Raw genomic sequence first — 26,737 nt, 5'->3', positions numbered from 1 at the left:
TCTTTACCTTTAGTTGAAAAAATGTCATTGCAAAGGGGGAAAAAATGTCTGGGTTTCTGGAGGTGGACCTCTGGTCACAGTCATCCTGTCATCAGTCTACTGTATCTGGGAGTTCCTGCAGGCTATGACTCAAAAGCTTCTGTAAGATTGTTACAGGAGGCTTTGTCTTTTGGGGGCACAGCAGGTTTTGAATTGTTAAGAGGTTGATCTGGTGTCAGAGCAGGTTCAGTGGTCTCTAAGCTTTAGAATTCATCCATGAATAAATAAATAAATAAATAGATAAATAAATAAATAAACAAATAAATAAATAAATATTATTGGATGGAAAATGCTTTAACAAGTTGGTAGTCAACTTCGTCCTACTCTGTTGTATCAGGATTTTAAGTTTTTCATCTTTTTTTATGCGCGAGAAACTTAATATATAACTAAAAATATAAATTACAACACAAAAGTTTACCACGAATATCCAGTGCTCTTGTGTTTTTTTTTAATCTACTATCTAAAGGTCATTGAACACAATAATTTTTCAATATATTTTTCTTGCATGTTGCACTATCTATCTATCTATCTATCTATCTATCTATCTATCTATCTATCTATCTATCTATCTATCTATCTATCTATCTATCTATCTATCTATCTATCTATCTATCTATCTATCTATCTATCTATCTATCTACGTTTATTTATTCATTTATTTATTTTTATATATGCTTTCTTTTTCCACAACTACAGCACTTTGTAAACGACAGCGGATAAAAGCCCATTCATTGCCCGGTGAGTGTAGTTTTGTCCCACTGACTTGAACGCAGCATAGTGCCGTGTCAGCTGACCAGTTTCCCAAGCAGAAACAAACTCACGTGACTTCCGTCAGCATGTGACACTCCGTAACAGCACGTCAACATGGCTGCATCACCACAGTGAGTAGTTTCATCATTTCTAACAGTGCTTTGAAAATGAAAAGAAGAAAATAAATTTCGAAAAGTTGAATACTTTTTGTTGTTATATCTTTTCTTTGAGCAACGAAAAAATGCTCCTCCGCAGAGCTCGTCAGCTCTTCTGGAGAGAGATGCAGAGAGGTGCAGAGAAAGATGCTACGTAGACAGTCAGCCTCAGGATTTCTTGTGCCAAAAACTTTTAAAGCTCAGGTTTGAATGAGTGTGTTTTCTTTTTTATAACCCAAGATAAAAGCTTTATAAATTTCGTTAAATATCTTAAAAATAACACATTAAAACTCACTCTTACATCAGGTAAAACTGAAACTGATTCATCCCAACTAGTTGTGATTTTTGAATGAACTACACTTAATCATCGTAGTTAGCATTTATCCAGCTGTCGTAATCATTTTTAAGTATTAATTTATTTTCTTTCTATCTATATGAATTTTTATTAGTGTCCTTATATAAAACTATAAACCATTGTAAATAAATTTATGGTATGAAATTCTATATTAAACACCAAGAAACTTTAATCTGCTTAGTTCTTTTCCATCAGTGCTCTGGTATGCAGTGCAGAAGTTTTGTGTCCAAAAACTATAATATGTTTTGATATGAATGATGTAGACGGTAACTTAAATAAATGGCCCTGGAACAATGCACAGGTGCACATTGTTCACAATGCAAAAGCCTATATGTTTGTCTAAAAATAAACTCAGTACTGAACAGTCCTTCTTTATTTGACTTTAATTTTGGTAAATTATACACTGATATGAAAAATAAAATTGTGCAGTGATTTCTAGAACAAACTGTTCTGTTATTATGACACAACCGAGATAAAAAAAAAAAAGAGGGTTCTGCTGAGGTAACCATAAAGTTGTCAGCTATCAGCAAACATGAGGCAACTTGTGAGTCTGAAACAAACACCAGACACACCCTCTGAGATTATGTAATCCATTTTAAGCCCTTTGGCCCTTTCTTCAAAGATTGACACTAACAATAAAACATTGACAGTGCTTTATATCTGTAGAGCCAGTGACATATTTTTTAGGAATTTGAGCAGATTTGAGAGGTTTTTCATTCTTTTTTTTCTGGGCTCGTGCCAAGTTTTTGGATTGTCTTGTTGCTCAGTCGTGTAGGCTTTCTACAATAAGAAGATAATTTAACACCTGAGTGGCTCTTATCTGTCCACACAGATACAGTTACACCTGCCAACTCATCCACCAGTGAATGATACAGAAATCCTTGATCCAGACTTACTGTGAGGTTATTATGGATTAACCTTTGGTTCAGTCCAGGGTGATCCAGATATGGCATTTTATTATCTTATCAACAAAACCATGGCTGAGATCTATTTATGTTTCGTGTCAGAGAAAAAGATTTCTCTTTGTCTTTATCCATGTCCTAACTCTAAATGGGCACAGACTGGGCCGTGGTTCAGTGGCGTTTTAAGGCTCAAATGATCCCACAAAGTCCTTACAACCTGCAGATAGATCAAAAACAAAATCAGGGGGTGCCTTATCTTCATGTTGGTTATGCTGTTTGAAAAATATATTTAAAAAAACAGTTTTACTACTGTGACATTTGTATTACAGACATGAAATTAAACTTTGATATGGCTTTTTAATTACAACCTAACTAGTTTAATGTAATAATTCTGTCCCTGTTGAAATAAAAATAAAAATCTTGATACTTTAATTCCATTATTTAACCTGTCAGGGTTATTCTGTATTCTTTGGTCAGACGGATCTCATGATGCGTCATATCACACAGTTTATTATTACCTTAGAATTGCTGTGTAATGGTTATTGTGAACCTTGCTCTCCCATTTTTTCAGAGCTGTGTACTGGCTGGGTAATGACACCCTGAGGGTCTCTGCTGCCCTGTTTGCAGAGAACCGTCGGCGTCTGTGTGAAGGGCTAAAGGCCAAGGATGGTCTGGTGCCCCAGTCGGTGGTGCTGCTGCAGGGAGGAGAGCAGACACAGAGGTACTGCACGGACACAGACCAGCTCTTCAGGCAGGTACGTGGTCTCTAGGTGACAAAACGTTATATTTAAGTTGGTTTGGGTATCAAGAACCAGTTTCAGTCGTGAAGTTGACAAAACTATCCTGGTTCCTAAACCTAAACTTTCTGTTGCAAGTTATCATCTTTGTTTGATTTACACATTTTGATTAAACAATTGTGTGACACAAAATTTTAGTAGTAGTTTTTGAGTACTTCAGAAGATATAAAGATTAGAAATACTGAGCTCAACCTAACTTTGTTTCAGTGTGGATGATTCAAAGAGACAGCTACAGGGGCACGGATGACAGTTAGATCATCCATGAGCTTTTATGAGCAAAACCATAGACTGTAAAATAAAATGAAAGTCCGCTTGCTCGGCTCGAAGTGAGGTCGCCACAAAAACTGCTCCTCCTGGTGGCTGGCTGCAGTATAGATCAAAAAATCTGGCTCTCCAGTCATTCCAGATGGGCTGTGGTCAAACTTAAAAAAATAATACACCTTGTAAGAATGTTTCCCACGTCTGATTGTTGTGATGATTTGAAAATATTGTTTGGAGGCCTTGTATTCAAGTCCTCTTTTTTTCTGAAAAGTTTTTATTTTCATTAGTTATAAGAGGTTAAAAGCAAGGTTTTATGTCACGTTACACGATGATTGACCGCTACCGTTCTTGTGTATTTTTTTCAGGAATTGTAAAATATATCAGGAGGTAGAGTCAAGAAGTGATTAGACTCTCGAAAGAAAAAAAAAAAAAAAATTATTTTTGTCGCCTGGCTCCACTCAGATTCTCCCAGAATCCCTCACAGTCTTTACTGCGCAGACTCTGGCTGCGCAACTTCTATACTGGCTGCGCCTGTGATGGGGGTATTTTGGTTTCAAAACCGTGCAATGGTAAATGACTGGGCCAAGCTGTCCACTCTCTATACAGTCTATGAGCATAACTGGGGAGTTTAATTAAGAGCTATTGGAGTTTTGTTCCATTTTAAAAATGAGCTTTTCAGACCCAACTCGTGAATTGAACCAGGCTTTAAACATAGTTATTTATGCTGTAAAGTCATATTTTTAGACATGGTGTGTTTATGGTTTCTGGTGTTTCTGCAGCCAGCCTTAACTGAAATCTGCGGTTTTTAGCAGTCAGGTGAAGGCTTCTTATTTTTAGACCAGACAGAGGTTGCTTCACAATTTGGACACCAAGTAAAAACATTGTGACATTTAGTCAAGTCCAGTGGGGACAAATACTGACTTATGGCTCTCTATGCATCCCTTTCACCCATCCATCCAAGTAAGCCGTGACTTTGAGCACCTCCAGCATACCCCATCTGTCAGTTTACTCGCTGATCTTGCTGCAGGCTGCAGACAGAAAGCTTTATTTAGTTTCCAGCAGATTGGACACAAATAGATTTTAGAGAGTCTTTGCAGGAGAGAAAGAAATTCAGTTCTTGCCACATATCAAGATGGTTTGAAACTCAAATGAGATCAGATTCCTACAGGTGTGTCTCACCTCTACATGCTGTGAGCGATAAATTTAGATTTCACTGCTTTTGCGTCACTTTGAATGCGTCACAAAGCTCAGCGTGAAATCCAGAATGACGAAAATTCATCAGAGCAGCCGAGCGGAGTCTATACTGCAGAGCAGCATCAAGGACAGCACGGGTAATAATCAGTGGAAATCTTGGAGGATGAGAAAACAGAGCTCTGTTTTTCTTTTTTTTTGCTTTGCAGTTGAATGTCAGACCCCCATTTTTATTGGTTAAAAAAAACATGACATAGTTTATTACGACTCTTAATTTCTAAACAAATTTAGGGTGGGTTGATTGTCCCTCATCTTAAAGGGTACTCTGTCTCAGTTCAATGAAAAACATTTCTGGTGTCTCCTGCTGAAATGTTTGCTCTTAGCCTGTCTGGCACAGTTGGTCACAAAACACAGGCCAGCCACCCTGCAGAAAAATCCCTCTTTCCAGCGACACTAGTTTCTAAATGAATGCAACAAAAATCACTCTCTAAAATAAAGGTTTTATTGTCATATTGGAATCTGTACACACCCTTAATTACTTCTCCCAATAAAGACAACATCCAGTAATTTCTTGTGTTATAAAATAATCTATCTCCGTCGTCTAGTTCTGTGTTATAATCTCTCCCTAATACTCTGACTCCTTCTCTCCATTCTGCAGGAGTCTTTCTTCCACTGGGCTTTTGGAGTAACTGAGGCCGACTGCTATGGAGCCATTGATGTGGATTCTGGGAAATCCATCCTTTTTGTTCCCAAACTGCCTGAGAGCTACGCCACTTGGATGGGAGAGTGAGTCACACTAATCTTCAAAGAGCGCGTACACGGCCAACAATCAGAACCAGCTGGTCCATAGCTGCAGGCTGCAACCTGAAGAAAGGGTTGACAAAGTCATGCACAGTTACATCCTTTTTCAAAGCATGGATCATGTTTTTAGGAGTGTTTGTTGTTAGTTGATTTATTGACAAAGTCACTATGAACTGTTTCCCACTAAGGTTTTTTTTTTTGTTTCACCCAAATCACTCCTGACGTTTTTACTATTCTGAAGCCAAACCCTGCAACAGTACTTTATAAAGTGTCCCATACAGGAGATTAAAAATAATTTACTGCTTGTTGTGAAAATAGTGACATCACTTGTTAATGGCTTTAAGTTCAGCTTTTGCGGTGCAACTCTTCAATACATTTTTTGCGCTACTTAATTTCAAATGCTAAGTTTAATGTTTAAATCATTTCATGAGGACTTCAGTGGATTAAAGAAGAAGTGCGTGCAGGTATTGCATGTATGCCTCACATGATTATGAGGAAATAACCTGCAGACTCCTGACCATGTCACGTAGTTTCTCTTGTCTTGTCTATAAAACTCAGAACAGCTTTTTTAGTCATGTGACATATAAAAAAAAATCACACAGGAGTTACTTGATCAGCATTTTTAGTTTGGTTTTCTCTTCTTCAGTTTGGTTACTTCAATTCTTTCTGTTTCAGACAGAATCAAAAAGTGGACAGAGCCCCTTTAGTGCAAAAGTGAATTTAATTCAGGAGTGAATTCACTCATCTTTATCACCAGAGAAACCAGATCATACTGAACTTAATTAAGTAAAAAATTGACGCTCCTGATTTAAATCTTTTCAAGTACAACTTGAGTTTTGTGTTAAACAGAAGCCCTCATGATTAATACATTAAATTTTTCAGTTTTCTTGAGATAAAAAGTCAGTTTGAGTTTTCTTTAGAGCCCAACTTACTTCTTCCATTATTTCCAGAAAACATATCTTGTTTTCTTAAGGTAACAAGTTGATTTATTCTGTTATCTTGAAAAAGAGATATCAGAGTTTGCTATTTCATGAAAAGTGAAAAAAAAGAAAAAGCACATGAATAGGCTGCACTCACCTGAATCATGTCAGCAGAGGTGGAGGGGCAGCTAGACACTCCATTATCCGGCTCATTGAAGTGATCAACCTACTGGTTGGATTTTTAGATTACCAGAAAATTATCCAGGAAAATCAAACATTGTTTTCTTTTCAACATCACAAGATAAATCATCCTTTTCACTGGAGAAAACAAAACTTGTTTTATCTTGATAGCAAGAAAATAAGTTTAGATCATGAAAAAACAACTGAAATTAACTTGTTCTCAGGGAATCTGAGAAAATAAATTGCAGAGCATAATTTTGTGAGTGATTGTCTGATTTGAAGTTATATAAACAGTAAAGTGAAAAATACAAAGACATGACTCAGGCTGACATATCATAACAGTGGCATCTATTCAAAGAGGATGGAGAAGTACAAATATACATTTATTCATCTTAATATTGTTTTTGGTGTTGTTGGCTCTACAGTATAAACATGGCCGCCAGCTCAAGTGTCAGATGCTACCACAGGTTCAGGGAGCAGGTTTTTACTCACTCGCTACTACTTTCCTCACCAGCTCTGGTTTCCATGTGTTCACAGGATCTATCCCAAAGAGCACTTCAAAACCAAGTACGCTGTGGATGAGGTGCACTACACCTGCGATGTAAGTCTGTATGTGTGTGTGTGAGTGTGACCTTTTTCCGTGCAGTAAGTGAACCCTGGTGTTAAGTCACTGAGCTATGAAGTTACAGGAAAGGACACCACCACCTCCACAAATTGTTTTTAAAGGTGAAAGTCATTATATGTATTTTTTTTACTGGAAACTCCTGGAAAGGATTCTGTCTCAGTTTGAGCTGGGACCTTTTCAGATGGAAGGTGTCGCTTACATTTTTAGTTTATAAACAGTACTGTACCACTTCATGTCACATGACGCTCATCTATGATGATAAAGTACATTCAAACACACTGATGGAAAGTGTAACAGAACTAACGGGGTGTGTAAAATTCAATGTTGCAGCCTGTGTGAAGGTATGTAGAAGCTTTGGATGAAATTATGACTTTAATATTGTTGTTAGTGTAAACTTATTGTTTAATCAATGGGCACTAAAGATAGACAGGTTACTGAAAATTAGTCATTAAATCGCCAAGGAGGTTATGTCTTTTTGGAGAGTTTGTCTGTGGACAACATAACTCAAAAATTAACATACGAATCTTGATGAATTTTTTAGGAAATGTTCAAAATGAGACAAGAAAGAAATTATTAAATTTTGGCGGTGATCCAGATCACTTTCTAGATCCAGGATTTTTTTTAAAGGATTCTTTATCATTGTGAGATAGGGCTGTTTTCACCATATGTGTATATAACTCCACTATAAATGGTCAGATTGCTTTGCATAACAATACAAGACAAGGTCATGATCATTTCTGACAGTTGTAAAAGTAGGATCCAGATCCTGGCAATATTCTCAACACTAAGATCCAGAATATGAAATATGTACTGGGTCATCATAGTTTTCAACACTGTCAGGAAACAAATTATCGTACAAACCTGCAACTAACACCAAATTGTAGCAGACAGTCTGCTGAAAGGGAGTATAACATTAAAGTAGGACTAAAGTGGTGCATCACAATCACAATATGCTTTGTGGAGGTCTGCGCTCTCTGAGTGTTTTTCTAGTTTTTTATGAATTATAAGTTATTACTATCAAAAGTTACAGAATAACTTTCAACAATTGATGTGTGGAGCATGTCTTCAAAAATAGCATACCTCACAATCTGGCTTAAAGTACTTTGACATTATTTTGTGATTATATTTGACTTGGTTTTGTAGTTTATTTCTCTTATTTTTCTGACCTTTTCTCGCTTACAATTCAGACCTTCTGTAATTGGCATTCGAAAGGGAAGCAGTCATATATATATATATATATATATATATATATATATATATATATATATATATATATATATATATATATATTTATATATATATATGTATATATATGTATATATATGTATATATATGTATATATATATGACTGCTTCCCTTTCGAATGCCAATAAGTGTATATATAAGTGTCAGTGATGCTCAGGGATCTCTATCCTAAAGGGCTGACAGCTGTAGAGCTGATTTAAAAGGATGTATATTTACAAATCAAAATTGTGTCATTGGCATAAAATAAAAAATCTCTCACTACAAAGAAATTAATGTGCAACTCTTCTTCAACCCAACATTCGCTGCACGTTTGTGTTTATCCGATCACAACCCCTCTTTATTTATTCCTGTCCTAACACTGCGACCTCCTGATGACTCATCCTGCTGATGTTATTTCAGGGATGTTGACACCGCCACACCTGCCTGAGGTGTGAGATTTCCTAATTAGTCACAGGTTGAGATTCTGTCACAACCACCTCTTTAAATAAGCTGAAATGTAATGTAAGAAACTCTGTTATAAGACAAAGAAATCAGAGTCTGGTGTTCAGCATCCTTCCGTTTGTTCAAAAGGATCCAAGAGAGAACAATAATTCTTTTCATATCCAAACTAGGTCGTGAAAATGTGAGTGTTTTTTTAAATTTCAAACACACTCACATGAAAAGTATCGCTGCAGACTCTTTTCAAAGCAGAACCCTGCTCACAAACAAACAGTAAATTTCAGCAGTTTGCAGAAGGAAGTAGCAGTAAATGATGATTTGAGTATCCATTTGGCATTTAAATTCATGATTTATCATGAGCAGAGTTTTTTATTTCACGTTTTTAAATCATTGATGAGATTTTAAGAAAATGTCAAGTAAGCATACGAGTCACACCTCCTCATTCCAAACCAGAAATGTCCACTTTGTTCCTCTTTTTAAGCACTGTTTCCAGATTTTTTTAAGCTTCCCCCTTTGTTCTCCAGCCTTTCTCTGTTACGGTTAATAATCCATCTGTTATTTGAATCACTTTTAGATTGCACTGTAGTCATGGTACTCCTTAGTATTAAACCTCTTATTTTCTGTCTTTAACTGGAGGTGCGATGAAGACTTCGGGTACCAGTAATGCTTATTTTTTGACAGTCTAATAAGTTTTTCAGGAAACCATTGTCTGTGTTATTATTAATAAAAACAAAGATCAAATATCACCAGTCTACGCACACTGAGGATCTGCTATTTCAGGGATGTGCTATCTGACATTTAGTCTGTTGGCAGAGGAGTAATAAAGTCGCTCGAGGTTTGTCATTCAGTGCGCCACAGAGCAGCAGACAGGCTGTGCCGCCTCAACAGCGTCTGCCAGAGTGACCTTTATTCTGCAGAGGAAGAAAACCTGTGCGTGTTGTCGTCTAATTACTCCCTGTCTGCTCTCCTCAGATTGCTGATGTTCTGTCCAACATGAGTCCTGCAGTTCTCCTCACACTGGTATGCTGTTTACCTCCATGCATTTTAGCTGCCATTTCCCTCATCCTGCTCTGAAGGTTCCTCTGAATACAGCTAAATAAATAAATAAACTTCTGTGTCATATAAGGTGTAATCACCTGTAGCCAGACTTGGAGTCTTTTCGTGTTTTACTGGAAAACAAAGTTTGAGCCTGGGTGTAAACCGTATTAATGAATCCTCTGACATTTCAAAGCGCTTGGCAGTGATGTCATTGTTCTTGTTTTGTGTTTCTGTTTCTATCTCCATGCAGCGAGGGCAGAATACAGATAGTGGGAGCATCTGCCGTGAAGCCTCCTTTGAAGGAATTAGCCGGTACGTTTAATTGGCATCACTTTGCATTATCATAATTATTCCTTTGTTTGTTTTGGAGGCGCTGTGTTTTATCTTTCTATAAACCAAGGATACAGCAGACCCTCTTGCATAATGAGTGTTGCCCATTAACCTGATTCTGAAATAATTGAATCAAGCAGATACTTCTGCTTTTCCTTGGTTATCAATTACTGTGAATGCTTCTGTAGTTTTTAATGCTGTGCTTTGTTCTTTTTTTACTGCATACATTGCAACATGTTAGCTTTTCTTCTCTGACTCTGATTTGAAAAGAAAGAAAAGATCTACAAAGTTATTCCAGCATGAGAAAATAATTTGCATTAAATGTGTTTCATTAAGGAGAGTCTACTAGAAGTAGACTCAAAAAGTTAGTTTAGGTTTATCTAATTTTTGTTTCATCAGTGTGAAGCATTTTAATTATGCTGAGAGAAAAATGAAGACAGGTGAAGATCCGCACAGAGTCTGGTTGCAGGTGGAAACTTTCATTCAGGTCTCAGAGGAAATGGTGAAGGTCAGGGCTGCAGAGGAGAGGAGGCGGGTTGTGTAAAAATAGTTCTGAAAGACAGAGGAGTGATATTTAAAGATCACCAGGCAGAGACTGATCGGCTGGAGAAATGCAGGTAGAAACTGATGGGAAAGTTTGGTGACATTCGAACAGAGAAAGTAATTAAAGGAGGTCTGCTGTTTGTCCCTTTCCTCAACTCATCTATGCTGTTAAATTCTGGTTTTCATAGTTGTTTTGTTTTTACTGATTTATTTTTGTCCTGACTTTTCTTAGGTATTTTATTGCAACATTTATTTGTGGTTTGTTTTCATTTCTGTGCTTGCAAAGTATTTTGTTACATAGTGATTTAAAGGTCCCATATCATGCTCCTTTTCTGCAGTTTGATATGGATCATTGATGTTTTTATGAAATGGTAGTAACATGTTTTGGTCCAAAAAGCTAATAAATCAAGCACAGCAGCATTGTTTCCAGGCTCTCATAGCCCCTCTGTTCAGAACGCTCTGATTTAGTGGGCGTGACCTTCATATGTAAATGAGCCACTGCTGACACCGCCCCGCTCTTCAGCGTCACTGAGAGTGGCGCCACGAGCTCCGAGTGCACAATGTTTAAAAAACAGCAAAGTTTGTTTACTGTAACATTACAGGCTAAAACAACAGGCTAACCACAGCTAAAGTTAGCATCCTGGAGCTAACACAGAGACAGGGGGGACACTGAGGAAAAGCTCTTACATCTGCTCCACAGCATTTAAAATACTCACATTTCCAGGGTCAGAGGTTTGTTGGTGGATGGTTGGTAATGTGCCTGGATTCAGGACCAGTCTATTCACTAGCCCTCTGATGTACTGTCCAAAGTTGGAAAAGCAGTCGGCCGTGAAGTGACTAGCACACACATGCACAGTTTTACTGAGTGTAGCTGGAACATTTCCTTGATAAATTAACTCTAGCCACTTAGTCTTGTCTTCTTCCGAGATGGGAAGCTTGTGCATGGAACTATGTGGCTGTTTACAGCCAAAAACAAAGCAGTGATGGCTCTTCAACTTCAGCATTCTCTCCAGCAGTGGGGAGGGGAGTGGGCAGGGTGAGGGTGAGGGAGTATCTGCTCCGTGGATCAATCAGGTCAGACTTGGTCCTGATTGGTCAAAAAAGGGAATCGCTGACGTCTGCAAATCCCCAAAATCCAAACAGCTTGTTTTAGGTCAGGGTTTTATATTCACAAGCACTACTAAGTACAGGTTTTGTCATTAAATATCACATTTTGTGGGCTGGGAGGAAAGCCAAAGACCCACAAATTTCACTAAAAGACTTGTGATTTTTGCACAATATGGGACCTTTAAATCAGAGATATAACTTAAGTTACTCACTGGCTTATTACGTCTGAGGCCCTGACCCCAGGTGATGACATTTAAACCATCTTGACACTTAAGACATGAAAGGCAACAAGGTGATTCATCGTATAACAACCATGAGAATAATATTGGTAAATAAAAACCAAAAGGTTTATGAAATCTGTTACTTTAAGTCATCCTATGCCTTGACTAGCAGTGCAAAAACAGGAAAATCAAATCAAATGTTGTAATCATAATCAAACTGAAACTTTTTATTTAGAAAAACCTGTGTCACTTGTCACATGTGAAGTGTAATGTGTGACAGTAACCCTGAACTGTATCCTTTCATTCTTACACACCGACTCAAGTTAAAAAACAATGATAATTTGAGTCAGAAGATGAGGAAAAACAATCTTGTTAAACTCTCATCAAAGCTTCTTTGATATTAATTTTGCCGTCAATGTTTTTCTCTGTTCCAGCTTCACAGTGAACAACATTTTCTTGCACCCCGTCATCGTTGAATGGTAGGTAATTTGAATATGTTTAATATTTCAATCAGTCAGCCCATTGAAAATGAAAATAGGGACTCAACACAGGATCTTTCTCATTATTAAGTTCCCTTTTTAACTCACAAACCAAAACAATTACATCCACCTGTCAAGTAATTGTAAGCGTGCGATCCAAAGCAGCAGCTCTGCTCTGATGTGTTTTTCTTCACTCTCAGAATCAGGAGTCAGGCTGCACAGAGGTAATGAACTCCGTGCTCGCCTGGTTGTGCTCAGCATTAGTCTGCACCCTCCAGATGAATTGATATTTTCTCAAATAAGGAGAAATGCTTTTCAGGCACACCTCCCGGGGAGAAGGACTTGATTGAACCCCTCTGCCCCCTCGTCCCTGCACAGCTTGCACAGCTCTGCTTTAATGGGCTGTTTTTCTTTTTTTATACTGTATCATTCCTGTTAGCTACGGTCACCAATGCTTATCATATTTTTCTGCCTCTGTTGTTTTGGTAACCATTAATACTCTTCCGTATTGAACCTTGCAAGCAAGGTGAGGGATGAGAAATAATTAGCAGGCGATAATGTTCTGATTTTGCCTGAATGAAAAATGACACTGGATGTATTTAGAAAGATTTTTATGCAGCTCTGAAGCAGAAATGAGCTTTGGGAGACAACAGGCTTCATTTGTCTGAGTTCTCTTGGAAATCATGGAAAGGAGTGGGATGTGTTTGCTCTCCAAGTCATCTCTTGTTATACAGACTTGATCAAAATCTTAAGACCAGTTGAAAAATTGCTAGAATATGCATTTTGCACATTGAGACCTTAATGAGGGTTTAAGTATAGCTACAATATGCAAAAGCAAGAAGGGGGAGTGTAACAAAAAACATGTGGAACTTGTAATAAAAAAAAAATGAAGTAGGTTGTTTATCGCCTGATCAAAAGTTTAAGACCACAGGCTATCAAAGCCAAAATCTGCTCAAAATGTTCATTTTCTGTCAGACATTCACACGGTCATGCCTTCCTGATGGCTAAAGTTAAGAAGCTGTCTCTTCTTGAACGTGGTCGGATCGCACGCTGCATAAGCAAGGCCTCTCGCAGCGTGCCATTGCTGCTGAGGTTGGACACAGTAAGACAGTCATTCTACATTTTCTGAAAGATTCTGAGCATTATGCAACAAAAAAGTCAAGTGGTAGACCCAAAAAAATTACACCTGCACTGAACCGGAGGATCCGATTGGCTGTCCATCAAGACAAAGGGCGATCCTCAACCCAAATTAAGGCCCTTATTAGTGCTGACTGCAGCGCAACAACCATCAGACCACATCTGCAGGAAAAGGGTTTTAAAAACAAAAACAAATTCAAAGACCTCCTCTTCTCCTCCTCCTTCAACGCAACATCAAACATGAGACATTGAAAGAAAAGTTTTATTCTCTGATGGGAAAAAATGTAACCATGACAGTCCAGATGGCTCCAACGTTACTGTCATGACGAGGAGATCCCACCTGAGATGTTTTCTACCCGGCACAGTGGAGGGGGTCCATCATGATCTGGGCCTTTTTCATTCAGTAAACACTGGAGCTTCAGGTGGTGCAGGGTGGTCAAATGGCAGCTGGTTACGTGCAGATGTTGCAGCGGGCGTCCTTCATGACTGAGGGCCCTGGTCTGTGTGGGAACAGCTGGTTTTTCAACAGGACAGCGCTGCAGGTCACAATGCTGGTTTGATGAAGGACTTCTTCAGGGAGAATAACATCGCTCTTTGGACCATCCCACATGTTCCCCTGATTTAAATCCAACAGAGAACATATGGAGATGGATGGCGAGGGAAGTTTATAAAAATGGCCGTCAGTTCCAGACAGCTGATGCCCTTCATGAAGCCATCTTCACCACTTGGAGCATGTTCCCAAAAGCTTCCTGGAAACACTCGCATCAAGCATGTCCAAACAAATTTTTGAAGTGATTAACAAAAACAACAGTTGAGCTACTCATTACTGTGTCCTACTGAGAAAAACTTTTGTTCTGGTTTGGAGAATTTTTTTTTACAACTTTTTGAGCAATGGTCTTAAACTTTTGATCAGCTGATAAACAGTCTATTTTAGTTTACTTGTTGTTTTCAATAAATTACTTTCTCAAAGTGCTTTTTGTTGCACTCCCCCTTCTTGCTTTTGCATATTGTAGCTCTACTTTAAACCTCATTAAGATCCAAATGTGCAAAAGGTAAATTTTTGCAATTTTTCAACTGGTCTTAAGATTTTGATCAGGTCGGTTTACATTTATATCGTAAAGATGAGCTCAGAATTGTTCCTGTTTCATCTATCAAAATACGGACTGAAAGATGGACATCTTTAAACTCCTCATGCGGATACACTTTACATTCATTGAGCTCTGCTTTGGTAGTGTTGTACTTTAAGGAGCTCAGTAACACAGATGATATCTCACTTCTTTCTTTCTTTGTCTTCAGCCGTCTGATTAAGACCGACATGGAGCTGGAGGTCTTGCGCTACACCAACAGGATCTCCAGTGAGGCCCATAAAATGGTAAGAGCAGCCAGGGTCTGCAGGGGTTTGTTTTGAGATTTCACCAATAAAATAGAGGAATTAAAAGAGAAGGTCAGAGCATGGAACAAAACAGCCAAAGTATCAAGCAGCTTATTGAGTTTAAAACTCGCCCAAAGGATTCAAGATGTCAGGCTCCTCTAAGGCCGTAAACTGTTTAAGCGCTATCGATTTAAACTTCATCCAGCAGCTCGGAGGCTGGCCGTTAACAGAGATAGCCTTTGACCAATAAGCTGTAACATTAAAGCAATATTTTACTTCTGCACAGGATTGCACTTTATCACCATGAATAACGTCTTCGGGGGTTGAGGAGCAGTTAACCTCTCACATATATCTCTCCTCTGAAATCCCTGACCATGAACGGTCAATACAGTTTCCTTTACAAGTGCCATTAAAAGACTTTCAGAGTTGTGTTTTCACCCATGTGTCCCTAAAGTAAGGTACATTTTTTCTGTTAATGTGCAGTAAAATCAAGAAATGTTTCTTTAAATCGACAGAGCCCAGAGGCTATTTTGACTGAGCCTCATTAAATATCTTATATTATTAAGATTTTACCTTAGTTTGTTTTCAGGAAAAGTTTAGAGAGGCTGAGGCAGACTGTGAAGCTGCTCTGAAGCTGATGAATGTCATGTCCTCATATGGAGGGACATGAGACTTCAGTGTTGTGTGCACAAAGAGAGTTGACTCAGGATTAAAAAAAGAGAAGTGGAGAGACATCGAAAATGGAAAAGCAAACAGAAAACAGCTGATCAGGTTTTGGTTTTAAGTGTTGCAAGTAGTTGATAGAAAAAAAAATTAATGTTATGGTATCAGTTGTCCATAGAGGGCTCACAGAAATGCAGAGCTAACCTCAGACAAAGCTGTTCCACCAAATCCTAAAAAAGGGTGCAGTGTCAAATTTAAGAGGACAGCTGACTCAAACAGGACAAACATGCTGACCATAATCATTTCTTTGTGTTATGGTTTGACAGAACTTTTTTCTGTACAAGCTGCTGTTCTTTACATGGTTGGTTAATATTATCTCATCTTTTCACCATATATTACTGCACACACTGAAGACTATATCTTGTTGTTATGTAATTTTGTACATAAAGAAAGATTTTTAATATTTGATTCATATGTAAATGATATCATATCTTAACCTGGTAAAAAAAAAAGTGACCCTTATATTTCCAAAAGTTTACATCAGTGCTTAGTTTTTACTATACCGACATTCTCATATACTTGTACATTTTGCTGCTGATAGCAAAAATAAAATAAAAAAGAAAACTTTGAAGTCATTAATTCACATTTTTTACATAGTATAATGGTGCCAAAGGAAGGAAAATTTAATATCAAATAAGTGGGCTTAAGCATATCAGCATTTAAGAGTGCTTTTTAATATTCTTAGATTGTCTTCTAAGCTTAGAATTAAGCCTGGATAAGAAAACTTGAGTCAGTTATAGATACCTAATAAAATGCATCTTTGGGTTTTAAGAACAAGTTTCTTGAGCATGGCTGATTATTGAGACCCATTGTTTTTCACTTTTTATTTCTAGTTTGCTTAAATCCTGCTGACCTGAGGGAAACGCCCAGGTGTTGGTCTGTAATGAAGCAAAGAACATTAACTTCACATAGGAAAAAGGAAGAAGGGAAAAAAATCTACGATAAGGCCTCAAAAACAATTATGCAAATCTGTAAGTTTGACTGAAGATTTTGAGTTTACTGTAAAGAATTAATAAAACCACCAACAACATGTTGTAGACCACAACACAGAAAATCTCATTTGAAACACTACCTTTGAGTAGAAAACAGATGATTGTTGTTGAGGTGATAAACCTAATTCTGTGAACAACCAAACTCAATAATATTTGAGCTTATCTAAACTGCTCTAAAGTCACATAGATTCTATTATGTCCAAGTCTCGTCTCATCACGTTAACTAATCACTGCAAAACAAACATGGATCATATAGTAAGTCATATTAAGGTTTGAGTTATGGGCCAGCAGGTATTAAATCACTCTGCAAAGACTTTTAGTTTTCAGTCACTATTAAGGTTTGCTGAATTTACTGGACGGTTTAAAAGAGGAAACAAAATGAAACACAATAATTTTTCACAAAGGGGAATCACATCTTCTAAAAAATCAGCAACTATGCGTCTAATCAAACCAAAAAGCAGAACCTTAGTCTTTTGGGGTTGAAAAACATCATCAACCCCAACTGCTGCTGCAGTAAGACTGTCACCCCCTCCTTCGCTCGACTGCGGTGGACTCACCAAACTCTGAAACAAATCTGTTTTTTTTTTTTTTTTAATAGTTATCAACTGTTGGAATTGGTGTTGAAATCAGCACAAAGGCAGTTTTTCAAACTAAACAAGCTTACTATAAGCTGTGTTCAAGGTTGAGTCAATGAAATGACTAATGTTTGAAAGTAAATAACAAGTCTTCAGTTAAAGCCACTTTAGTTCTCTTGATTTTTTTTTTCCCCAAATAGAAAATCTAAATAGGGGAGAAGATAAAGACTTAGGCTGTTTAAAGGGCTCAGCAGTGGTATTAGTGTTAAAAAGAAATACACAGTTAAGTCAAAATGCATAAGGTTTCTTTCTGATGAAGTCTTATTTTTGTACACATTGAGTTAAATGTTGAACATATGTGCAGATTTATTCATTTATTCTCTTGTTGCATATGCTCCCTCCTCTTCCTCTGTAGGTCATGAAGCATGTCAGACCGGGACAGAAGGAATATGAAATGGAAAGGTGAGCAGTATGTGTGTTCTTTCTACTAATTATAGTTTTTGTAACTTGATAAAGCTTTTTATTTTAAACCCAGAATATTAAACCGCTATAAAAAAATCAGTTACGTAGGTTTGGAGGTTTCTGTAGGTTCAAGATCAGACTTCTTCTGTTTTTACCTCATGTTTGTCTTCATGAAAAACAAGAGCTAGTTATCGTATCAGCTAGTGCTGATAATGACCCGAGCTGTAATAAAACTGAGTTTTCCTCATCTAAAATTGTTTCACTGTAAAAAATTTTTTTTATAAATCTTATGTCGCAGCAGCTGTCGCTCACACTGATTAGCCTTTCATTCCTGAGAAGATCCAGGAAGTGTGACCTTGTCATCTCTCACAGCGTTTGATGTGTTTGACTGTGTGATGATTAAAGAACCGCTGGATGAATTCTTAAAAAGCACAGAGTCAGGAAGAGGGCAGCATAAGTCTTTCAGTTAATTATCACCTCCTGTAATCTCTGCGCTGAAATGTTTCAGCCTTTTTTTTCCTCACCAGTGTCTTCTGTTTTTCAGCCTCTTCCAGCACTATTGCTACAAGAAGGGAGGGATGCGCCACACTTCATACACCTGTATCTGCGGAACGTAAGGCCAATGTTTAACTGGTGGATTGCTGATGTGTGCACCTCGAAAGCTTTGTGATGACAACGCCAGCATAGAGAGAAGGATTAGAAAGAAAAGCAGAGGAAGTGATGTGCAGAGCTGCAAAGTGTTTTGTAGACCTGTGCTTCAGAAAAGCAGATTGACTGAATGTTGGGGGTTAAAAACAAAATAGAATGAAAAGTTTAAAAAGACAACAATATAAAAGTATACTGTAAAAGACATCATGCAGATATGATCTGCAAAGTCATCATTTCACTGATAATAGATTTCACATTAAACAACATACACATTTTGCACAATGGTTGAATAAAGTTAGTTTGAGTAAACAAGCAAAGCTATTTCAAGCAGCAAGCATTTTACTTTTCCAATGGTGTTAAGTTTTACAATAGGGGCCACACTTTAACATCATGTAGATGCAGTTGGACAGAAGCTAAAGCTAAAGTTAGCCATCAACAACCCTCAGAGTACAGTGACTGTAGAGTTAGTTTGTTGATGTGAAAGTTCAGCTTTGGATTTCTTTTGGATCAAGGACAAAAAATGTTGCATTACTGGTGCAGAATATTAAAAAAACAAAAAAAACAGCCGATCAACAAAAAAACATAATTTGCACTTTGTATTACATGAATACTTAAGTATTTGTTAATTAATCACACCATTTATTGTTGTAGGGCACTAAACATTGGATATTTTTAGTATTACAAATATGGCGCCTGTGCATGTTTGTTTACGTAGCCTCTAAAGAAGAGAAGTTACAGCTTTACTCTAGAACAGAATTGAATAGAAAAGCATAGAATGGAGCAGAATAGGTGGCTGCATGGTGGCACAACGGTTAGCACTGCAGCCTCACAGCAAGAAGGTCACTGGTTCAAATTCCCACCTCAGCTGGTGGGTCTTCCTGTGTGGAGTTTGCATGTTCTCCCTGTGCATGCGTGGGTTCTCTCCGGGTACTCCAGCTTCCTCCCTAAGTCCAAAAACATGCTCATCAGGTTAATTGGTCACTTTAAATTTATAAATGTATAAAATAAATGTAAGGTGCAGAATAGAATACCAAAGCATGATACAGTAAGTGATAAGTGCTTATTCTATCACCCTGTATAAAAATGACTTATATAATCAGCATATTCCATGCCTGCAATGATAGGATATTTTAATTTATGAAATAAAAAGCTTTAACATTAATTTAACCTGCAGTAACCAGAGTATCTGTCCCAAACATGCTGCTGAAAAGACTTAATCCTGTTCCTCATTGTTGCCAGGTAACTGTCAGGTGGCAGCCTTATTTTGTTTGAGGAATTTTTGTAATTAAATCACACATTATCATAATCTTGTTCTGGCCTTTTGTATTAAAGGCCACATGTAATGAGTGTGTCTTGGGGATAAGTGGTCGGTGGACACACGTTATATTCCTCCTGGTTTAATTAAGATCCTGAAAACAGAATGTGGTCAACACATCATCGCCAAAGGAGCGCTGTGTCTGTCCTTAAAAGAAAAAACATGATAAATTGTCAGAAGACTTGAGTCGTCTGTATTTTTGATTCACATGTGTAATTTACTGACAAACAGGGGACACAACGCCTCTGTCCTCCACTACGGCCATGCTGGAGCTCCTAATGACAAGACGATCACAGATGGAGACATGTGGTTAGTATTCCCCTGTATTAACAGGGATCAGCTTGAAAACACGTCAGATACGATCACAGTGCTGCTGTGCGAGAAGTTTGACTGAACCGGTGGTGTTTTTCCCCTGCAGTCTGTTTGACATGGGAGGAGAGTACTACTGTTACTCCTCTGACATCACCTGCTCCTTCCCAGCCAACGGCAAGTTCACCGCAGACCAGAGGGCCATCTACGAGGCTGTGCTCAAGTCCTCCAGAGCTGTCATGGCCGCCATCAGACCAGGTCATTATCATTTTGACCATGTAGCGCTCCAATGAATCACAGTGAATGTTAGCCTCAAACTATACAGTAAGCCACTGCAGGATAAAGTGTGTGTGTTATATGCATGACTCTTCGCTTGAATTGTTTTTTTGTAAATTCTGGTTTTTTTTGCATAATTTTTGTCACATTTGATTCATAGACTGAGTAATTAATGGACACAGTCTCCCCAACGTCACCTGACTGTTTCTGAAACGTTTTTTCTTATGCAAATCGAGTTAGAAAAAAATTCACCCCCCATACAGTGTGTGCTAATAGTAAAGTTAGCGACTCAGACCGGAGACGTCTTTTGAACCAGGCTGTTAGTTGGTTTATTTCTGCTGGGAAAAACAGCTTTTTCTCTCTTGGTGTGTATGTGACCTCTGGTACTTCTGGAGCCAGCCTCAAGCGGACGCTGGAGAAACAGCAGAATCAGCACTTTCGTATTGTCTCATAATCTTAGACCAGAGGTAGCAGCTTGATTTTTCAGTTTTTCTCAGTCACTTTAGTACATTTCTTGAATCATCCTCGCCATTTGCAAAAGAGTAAGTGCATTTCTCAAAACAGTTTGTACAAATATCAAAACACCATGGATTACCTACAAAAGCCAGTCTCTCTCAAAATTCTTAGTTCATCTCTCAAAAGTATATTTCTGTGTCAGTGAACGTGTCAGTGCATCAGAATGACGAGTCCTTGTGTAACTGTGTATGGATAGGACAGTCAAATTGCTGAGTCATGTTGTCAGTTTAACAGTTTACTCTGGAAGGACGTTCTGATGTTAACTATGCCTAAAGTTTTGATGGGAGATTGATTACAAAAGACTGGACAAAATTCACATTTTCTTTTTCACTGTTTGTGCTGTAATTTGTTGACTGGCCCCATCATTGATACAGAAGGGAGAAGAAGGCGCTGCCTAGCACAGAGAAAGAAAAACTATAAACTAAAGTAGAAATGTGAACATAGATCAGTCTCTTTAGGGAAAACTGTTCATGTTGTGCTGTGGGAATTACAGGTCAGTTCAGTCTTCCTACATCTCCTTATGTTCCTGTTTGCTGGGCCACAAATTCTCATCCACATCACAACAAAGATCTTCTCTGTCCATAAAAAGTCTGAATGACTGAGGACACAGTTGTTGTCTCAGCTTTTGGCTGCACCCTTCACACTTGTATACAGAGGAAAGTACACATGCATACTTACCAGTTGATGGTTCATGAGATAAACCTTGGAGCTGTTTCAGAAAACTGGTTGATCAATGGTTGATGTGATGCTTCACTCATTTCCATTTGTTAGAGAAAGTCAAAAATGACCAGGGAGCAATTTACCAATCCAGACAGATTTAGAAAAAAAAGTCTCATGGAAATGTGTGGAAAGATGCTTGACTTACTATGATAACTTGTTCAACCTTTTTGCATGTAAAGACTTGCGTTGAGCTAATGATTAAATGTTGTGGGGGACGAAACTATTCAACAGAGACCCATGATAATCCATTTTGATCAACATGAAAAAAGGAAAAGGATAATGTGGAAAACAGCAGAGAATTGGACATAATCATTTGCATGGATGTCCCAAAGCATTTGCAACTTGTTCAAACTCCTGTTTCAATGTGCGCAAGTGACACAATGATGTGAAGGTTGACCCAATATTTTTGAGAAATATGGTGACCCTGAAATGTAATACACTTTTTTTTTCCTTTTTATTGTCATGTTTTCTGTTTTTTGTTGTGTTTTGCACTTCAGAGCCACCATAGTTGACCCTATTGTCCCCTGGCTCTTTTAAATAAAAAAAGAAACTTTAGGAGTAAAAGTCCTGAAAAGCCAGTAAACTAGTTTGGTTAAAATCAGAAGTTTTAACTGTGTTTCATCTTCATTTTTCTATTTTTATTTTGAATTATTATTTCATTCTATTTATTCTTATTTTATTTCTTTCCATCTATTCTGTCTATTACCTTGAGGATTTGTGTGTTCTCAGGTTTTGCAGATTAGTTGAAGTTGGGTTGCCATGTTCACATGAAAGCATTGCTCTTTGAAGAGTATCACCAATCACAAACATGAACAAGTCTCCTGTCACCACATTTTAGTGTCTCCCAAACTCAAACAGCACAAAAATGTGAAGAAAAACTTCAAACTGCAGACATAATTCAACACGCTGCAGCTGAAAGAAAAAACCTGGCAGGAGAAGAAAACACATCAGGTGTGAATGAGCAAATTAAGGCTGAAAATATCCCTCTCACATTACCAGGGCAGGATGGAGCTGACTGCTTTAACACCTGTTTATTCAGTGAAATTAATTAAAGGCACAGATGCATGCTGGTGACGTATATCACGGTGTTAGCGATTCTATTTTCACTTCAGCCTTAATGTGATCTAACAGAGAGCTAAGGAAGTAGTAGTATAAAAGCCCCATTACTCTGTTATTTCTGTGGAACGATGGTTTCAGTGCGGCATTACCAAAAGCTTTCATTAGTATGTTTCATGTGTGGAGTCATATAGATAAAAAAAAAAGGTTTAAGGTCTCCCTTCATCTTTAATCAGCTCAGAGCTCCATCATCAAGGCTGTTGATTGGTCAGTATTTTTCAAAATCTTTGTGTCTTAGGTGTGAAGTGGACTGACATGCACCGCTTGGCCGACCGGGTCCACCTGGAGGAGCTGGTGAAGATTGGCATCCTGACCGGCAGTGTGGACGACATGTTGAGAGTCCACCTGGGCTCCATCTTCATGCCCCACGGCCTGGGACACCTGCTGGGCATTGATGTGCACGATGTCGGGGGATACCCTGAGGTAGAGACCAGAGACTTTCACTCTTACACTGACTACATTACAACTAACTTTGAGTAAGTTCAGTCATACTCAGAGTGTCCTGGCTTTAGAAGAAGAAAAAAACACAGCCCTGTTCCTCTAGTGTTGATGTGTCATCAGTAATCCAGAGAGCATGTGTGAAGAAGTGAGAGCAGGAACAAAAGGGGCCGCTCTGCAGGAACGAGTGGAGGCTGAGGTCAGAGGAGAGAGGAAGGTGACGGGTTTGGTTTGAACTCTGAACGCAGACAGTTTCAGGTCATGGCTGAAGAGTTTCTGTCAGCTACACACTGACAACATTTAACCCACTGAAGCTTCAGGCCAAGTGCTGACCACTGACCACTGACCAACAGATTGTGTCAGTGTGAAGCTTCTTATGAAACTGAAATATGGTGCACCTCACTCCTGCGTGGAGACATGACAAACTGCAGCACTGGTTAGTTTCAGTTTGACAGGGAGAGGAAGTGAAGGAGGAGAAGTCTGAGCCAGAAACTTTTTTCATCCTTTCTGAGTCAAAATGTTTGATGCACTAGGCTTTGAAGACTGAAACATAAACAAATGAAACTGTCAAGCCATACACTGCAAAATGTAACAAAAAAAATGAAAAGGTAACTTCTTTTCATATTTCTAGGCAAAAAAATCTTATTTGACTTAATAAAAGGCATATTCACTAGACAATTCTGTAAACACTGTCTTATTTTAAAGTAAGACAAGTGATAAGAGATCTTAGCTACTTTCAAAAGAATCTGCCAATAAGGTACGAAAAATATTACTTTATATTTTCTAGTTAAAATATTATTTTTTCAACAAACTCAACTCTTGTTTGAAAAAAATTGACCTTCTTTTTGACTCAGTATCCAGGTTTTTCTGGACTTTTTAGGTCAGGGGTCTGCAACCTGTGGCTCTGGAGCCACAAGTGGCCCCTAGCCTCCTCCCTCTGGCCTTGACAAAGAAAATCTTAAAAATAAAAGTTATCTCTTAATCTCATTCCTTTTTATTGTTTTTTTTTGTTTATTTTGATTTTATTTAGAGCCACTATGTGTTTTATTCTATCCATCAATCAATCGATCGATAGATAGATAGATAGATAGATAGATAGATAGATAGATAGATAGATAGATAGATAGATAGATAGATAGATAGATAGATAGATAGATAGATAGATAGATAGATAGATAGATAGATAGATAGATTAAAGTGGGCTGGTTTATTTTTGATTGATTTTACACAAATATTGAAAGGACTCAAATAAGCCTACATATTTTAATGATGAATCTATTTATTTCAAAGTAGGCCTAGACGCTACACTTCTTTTTGGGGTTTTCTTCGGTTATAACGGGTAAAATCAGACAGAGAATAAAACTTATAAAATGTCACAATTGTGTTATGTTTCATGGCTCCGGACCGCATTTCTCTGCTGGGCGAGGGGGAAAAATGGCTCTTTTGATAGTAAAGGTTGCAGACCCCCTGGTTTAGGTGAATGTGTCCTATATAAGGTCTAATAAAATACCTTAACAAGGAAAAAAACTGGGTCAGATTTTGTTTTTGTTTTTTTGTTTTTTTTTTGTGGTCTTGTCGACTTGTGATGTCTTACTTTTTGATGCAAGACCTGGAAAAAAAAAGTTTAGAATATTTCAGCCAAGTGAATTATTTGCTGGGCTATAGCCTTCCAGCAGGCACCCCCCTTTATTCCCTGTGCTCTGGAGAGTTTAACCTGATATGAAAAGGTGTTTGCTAAATGCTTACATCTGAAGAGAAACTACAGTGAAATATTTTTGTGAATGTGTTTGTAGTTTTCTTAAAGTGTACCATTGTGCAGGGCATTGAGCGTATAGATGAACCTGGGCTGAGGAGTCTTCGGATGGGCCGCCTGGTGCAGGAGCGGATGGTCCTCACGGTGGAGCCTGGCATTTACTTCATCAACCACCTGCTGAACCAGGCCCTGGCAAACCCTGCACAGAGCTGCTTCATCAACAACCAAGTGCTGGCTCGCTTCCGGGGCTTTGGAGGGGTGAGTCTGTCCTGTGTAGTTTCTTTTACACTTTGTTAAACAGAGGACGGATGAAATGTGATGGAGTTGTGGAAGGGATGAGATACTGAGAACACAAAAGCATTTTATTCTGTTTTATGGTCAGTACAGCAAGCACGTTCTGCTGCATTTTTTGAAATCAGATTCTGCTTTATCTTAAAAACGCACATCACACAAATAATGGTGTTTTGACCTGTTCCAGATTTCAGTTGTTGACAGGTTATTAAAACTGACACTTCAGGAACAGTGATAGATGTGTAAATGCGTGTGTGTCTGTCCCGTGTGCAGGTTCGTATTGAAGATGACATCGCGGTGACACATGACGGTATCGAGCTGCTGACTTGCGTCCCTCGCACTGTGGAGGAGATTGAAGCTTTCATGGCTAAACCTGCCAAACTCTTCAGCCCAGTGTAGTCAGCCAGAAGTTTGTTGTAAAGAACAAAGATTATTCTTCAGTAAAACACACCTTCTCAGTCTTTCTCGCTCACTCATAAAACAGATCATCAAGATTTTTATTATGCTGCAGAATCAAAACAACAGTGAACAAAATCACAAAGTTTTAAAAAGAAAATTTCATTATGCTTTGAAAGTTGTGTAACGCTCACTTAAAGGGACAAACTTTAACTTGAAGTACATGAAAAATATTAATTTCTGTGCCTCCTGGAAATAAATCTATTTTTGAATTTTTAAAGTTTTGTTATTCTTCAATCATTTTTCTCTTTTGTAGACGCTGATGTGGAATGTGCTGGAAATTAAAAACTTGACCTTTTGACCTATTTTTTTTCCTCCTGTTTTCTTGATTTCCTGTTGATTGTTAAATTATTGGTAAAAACATCCCTAACCCTGAAACAGAAAGAAGGAAGAGTACATCACCTGTCATTGAAATATTTTCTCTTACCTCCCTTAAAAAGAAGAAATATTAAACCAGTATGTTATTACAGAAATATTTTTTTCTACACTTAGTTTTCTGTAAGATCAGTTTTAAGCTCACAAAGATGATTTTAAATAAAGACCATTGCTTTATTCTCTATGTCAGCAGTTCTCAAATGGGTGACGTGTACCCCTGGGGGTAATCAATGACACTCAAAGGGGTACGCAAGATTCAAAAATATATATTCAAAAATTAGAAACCCAGCAAAATTCCTTTATCATCATTTATTTAATCAATGTTTAAATCCAATATATGTTTAAGTTCATGAATTTAATATTATATCTAATAGACACTAAGAGTACATGCTATGTTCTGTTTTTTATTTTCGATTCCAAAACTGCTTCGCGTTTGTTAGGGGGTGCTTGGCAGAAAAACAAACAAACAAACACGTCATGGGGGTACATCACTGAAAACAGTTTGAGAACCACTGCTCTATGTGATGAGATACTGGGTCAGTCCTTGAGTATGACAGCGTAGTGTTTGTTAGTAAGTGCAGTCTTAAATAATGTTGTCAGAAAACAGTTGAAGAAGCATTAACATAGGTTTTTCAACACTAGAAATTTTAGTGCTATTAATGCTAAAGGGCTCGCAGTTTTCTCTATCCTTCACAGAGTTTTTTTGTGATCAGCCCGTAGAAGAGTTATTTCCATCAGGTTAAATCTGTTGCTTGAATCCTGCAAACTCAGCCTGATAAAATCAGAAGACAGCGAACGTAGAGCAGAAGTATGTGTGTAGGGACTCATAACTTGCAAAAAAATAATGGTTAAAAAATGTATTTTTTTAATCTTTGAAAAATTAAAC

The 26,737-nt window shown here is 37.9% G+C and overlaps 1 protein-coding gene across 1 annotated transcript; it reads left to right on the top strand.

The window, feature by feature from the left end:
• Positions 1 to 844: 844 nt before the first annotated feature.
• Positions 845 to 25,762, top strand: pepd (peptidase D). The gene is made up of 15 exons (XM_074665575.1): positions 845 to 920; positions 2,773 to 2,956; positions 5,109 to 5,236; positions 6,889 to 6,952; positions 9,632 to 9,679; positions 9,948 to 10,009; positions 12,333 to 12,377; positions 14,811 to 14,886; positions 17,592 to 17,638; positions 18,183 to 18,251; positions 19,833 to 19,910; positions 20,020 to 20,168; positions 22,777 to 22,961; positions 24,796 to 24,987; positions 25,294 to 25,762. The coding sequence occupies exons 1-15, from the start codon at positions 904 to 906 to the stop codon at positions 25,417 to 25,419; spliced, it is 1,470 nt and encodes a 489-aa protein (XP_074521676.1). The 5' UTR covers positions 845 to 903; the 3' UTR covers positions 25,420 to 25,762.
• The last annotated feature ends 975 nt before the right edge of the window (positions 25,763 to 26,737 follow it).

Source organism: Halichoeres trimaculatus, unplaced genomic scaffold, assembly GCF_033239565.1.
Source record: "Halichoeres trimaculatus isolate MK-OKI-2021-1 unplaced genomic scaffold, fHalTri1.1 fHalTri1_scaffold_3, whole genome shotgun sequence".
In the NCBI taxonomy this organism is placed as follows: Eukaryota; Metazoa; Chordata; class Actinopteri; order Labriformes; family Labridae; genus Halichoeres; species Halichoeres trimaculatus.
The sequence above is the reverse complement of the archived record's forward strand: the minus strand, read 5'-3'. Positions and strand labels throughout refer to the sequence as shown.

What these genes read in the sequence shown, in the direction of transcription:
- pepd (XM_074665575.1), top strand. An exon ending in CCAGTGAGGCCCATAAAATG is followed by an intron (nt 14,887 to 17,591) that starts GTAAGAGCAGCC and finishes CTTCCTCTGTAG; the next exon opens with GTCATGAAGCATGTCAGACC. An exon ending in TACACCTGTATCTGCGGAAC is followed by an intron (nt 18,252 to 19,832) that starts GTAAGGCCAATG and finishes ACTGACAAACAG; the next exon opens with GGGACACAACGCCTCTGTCC.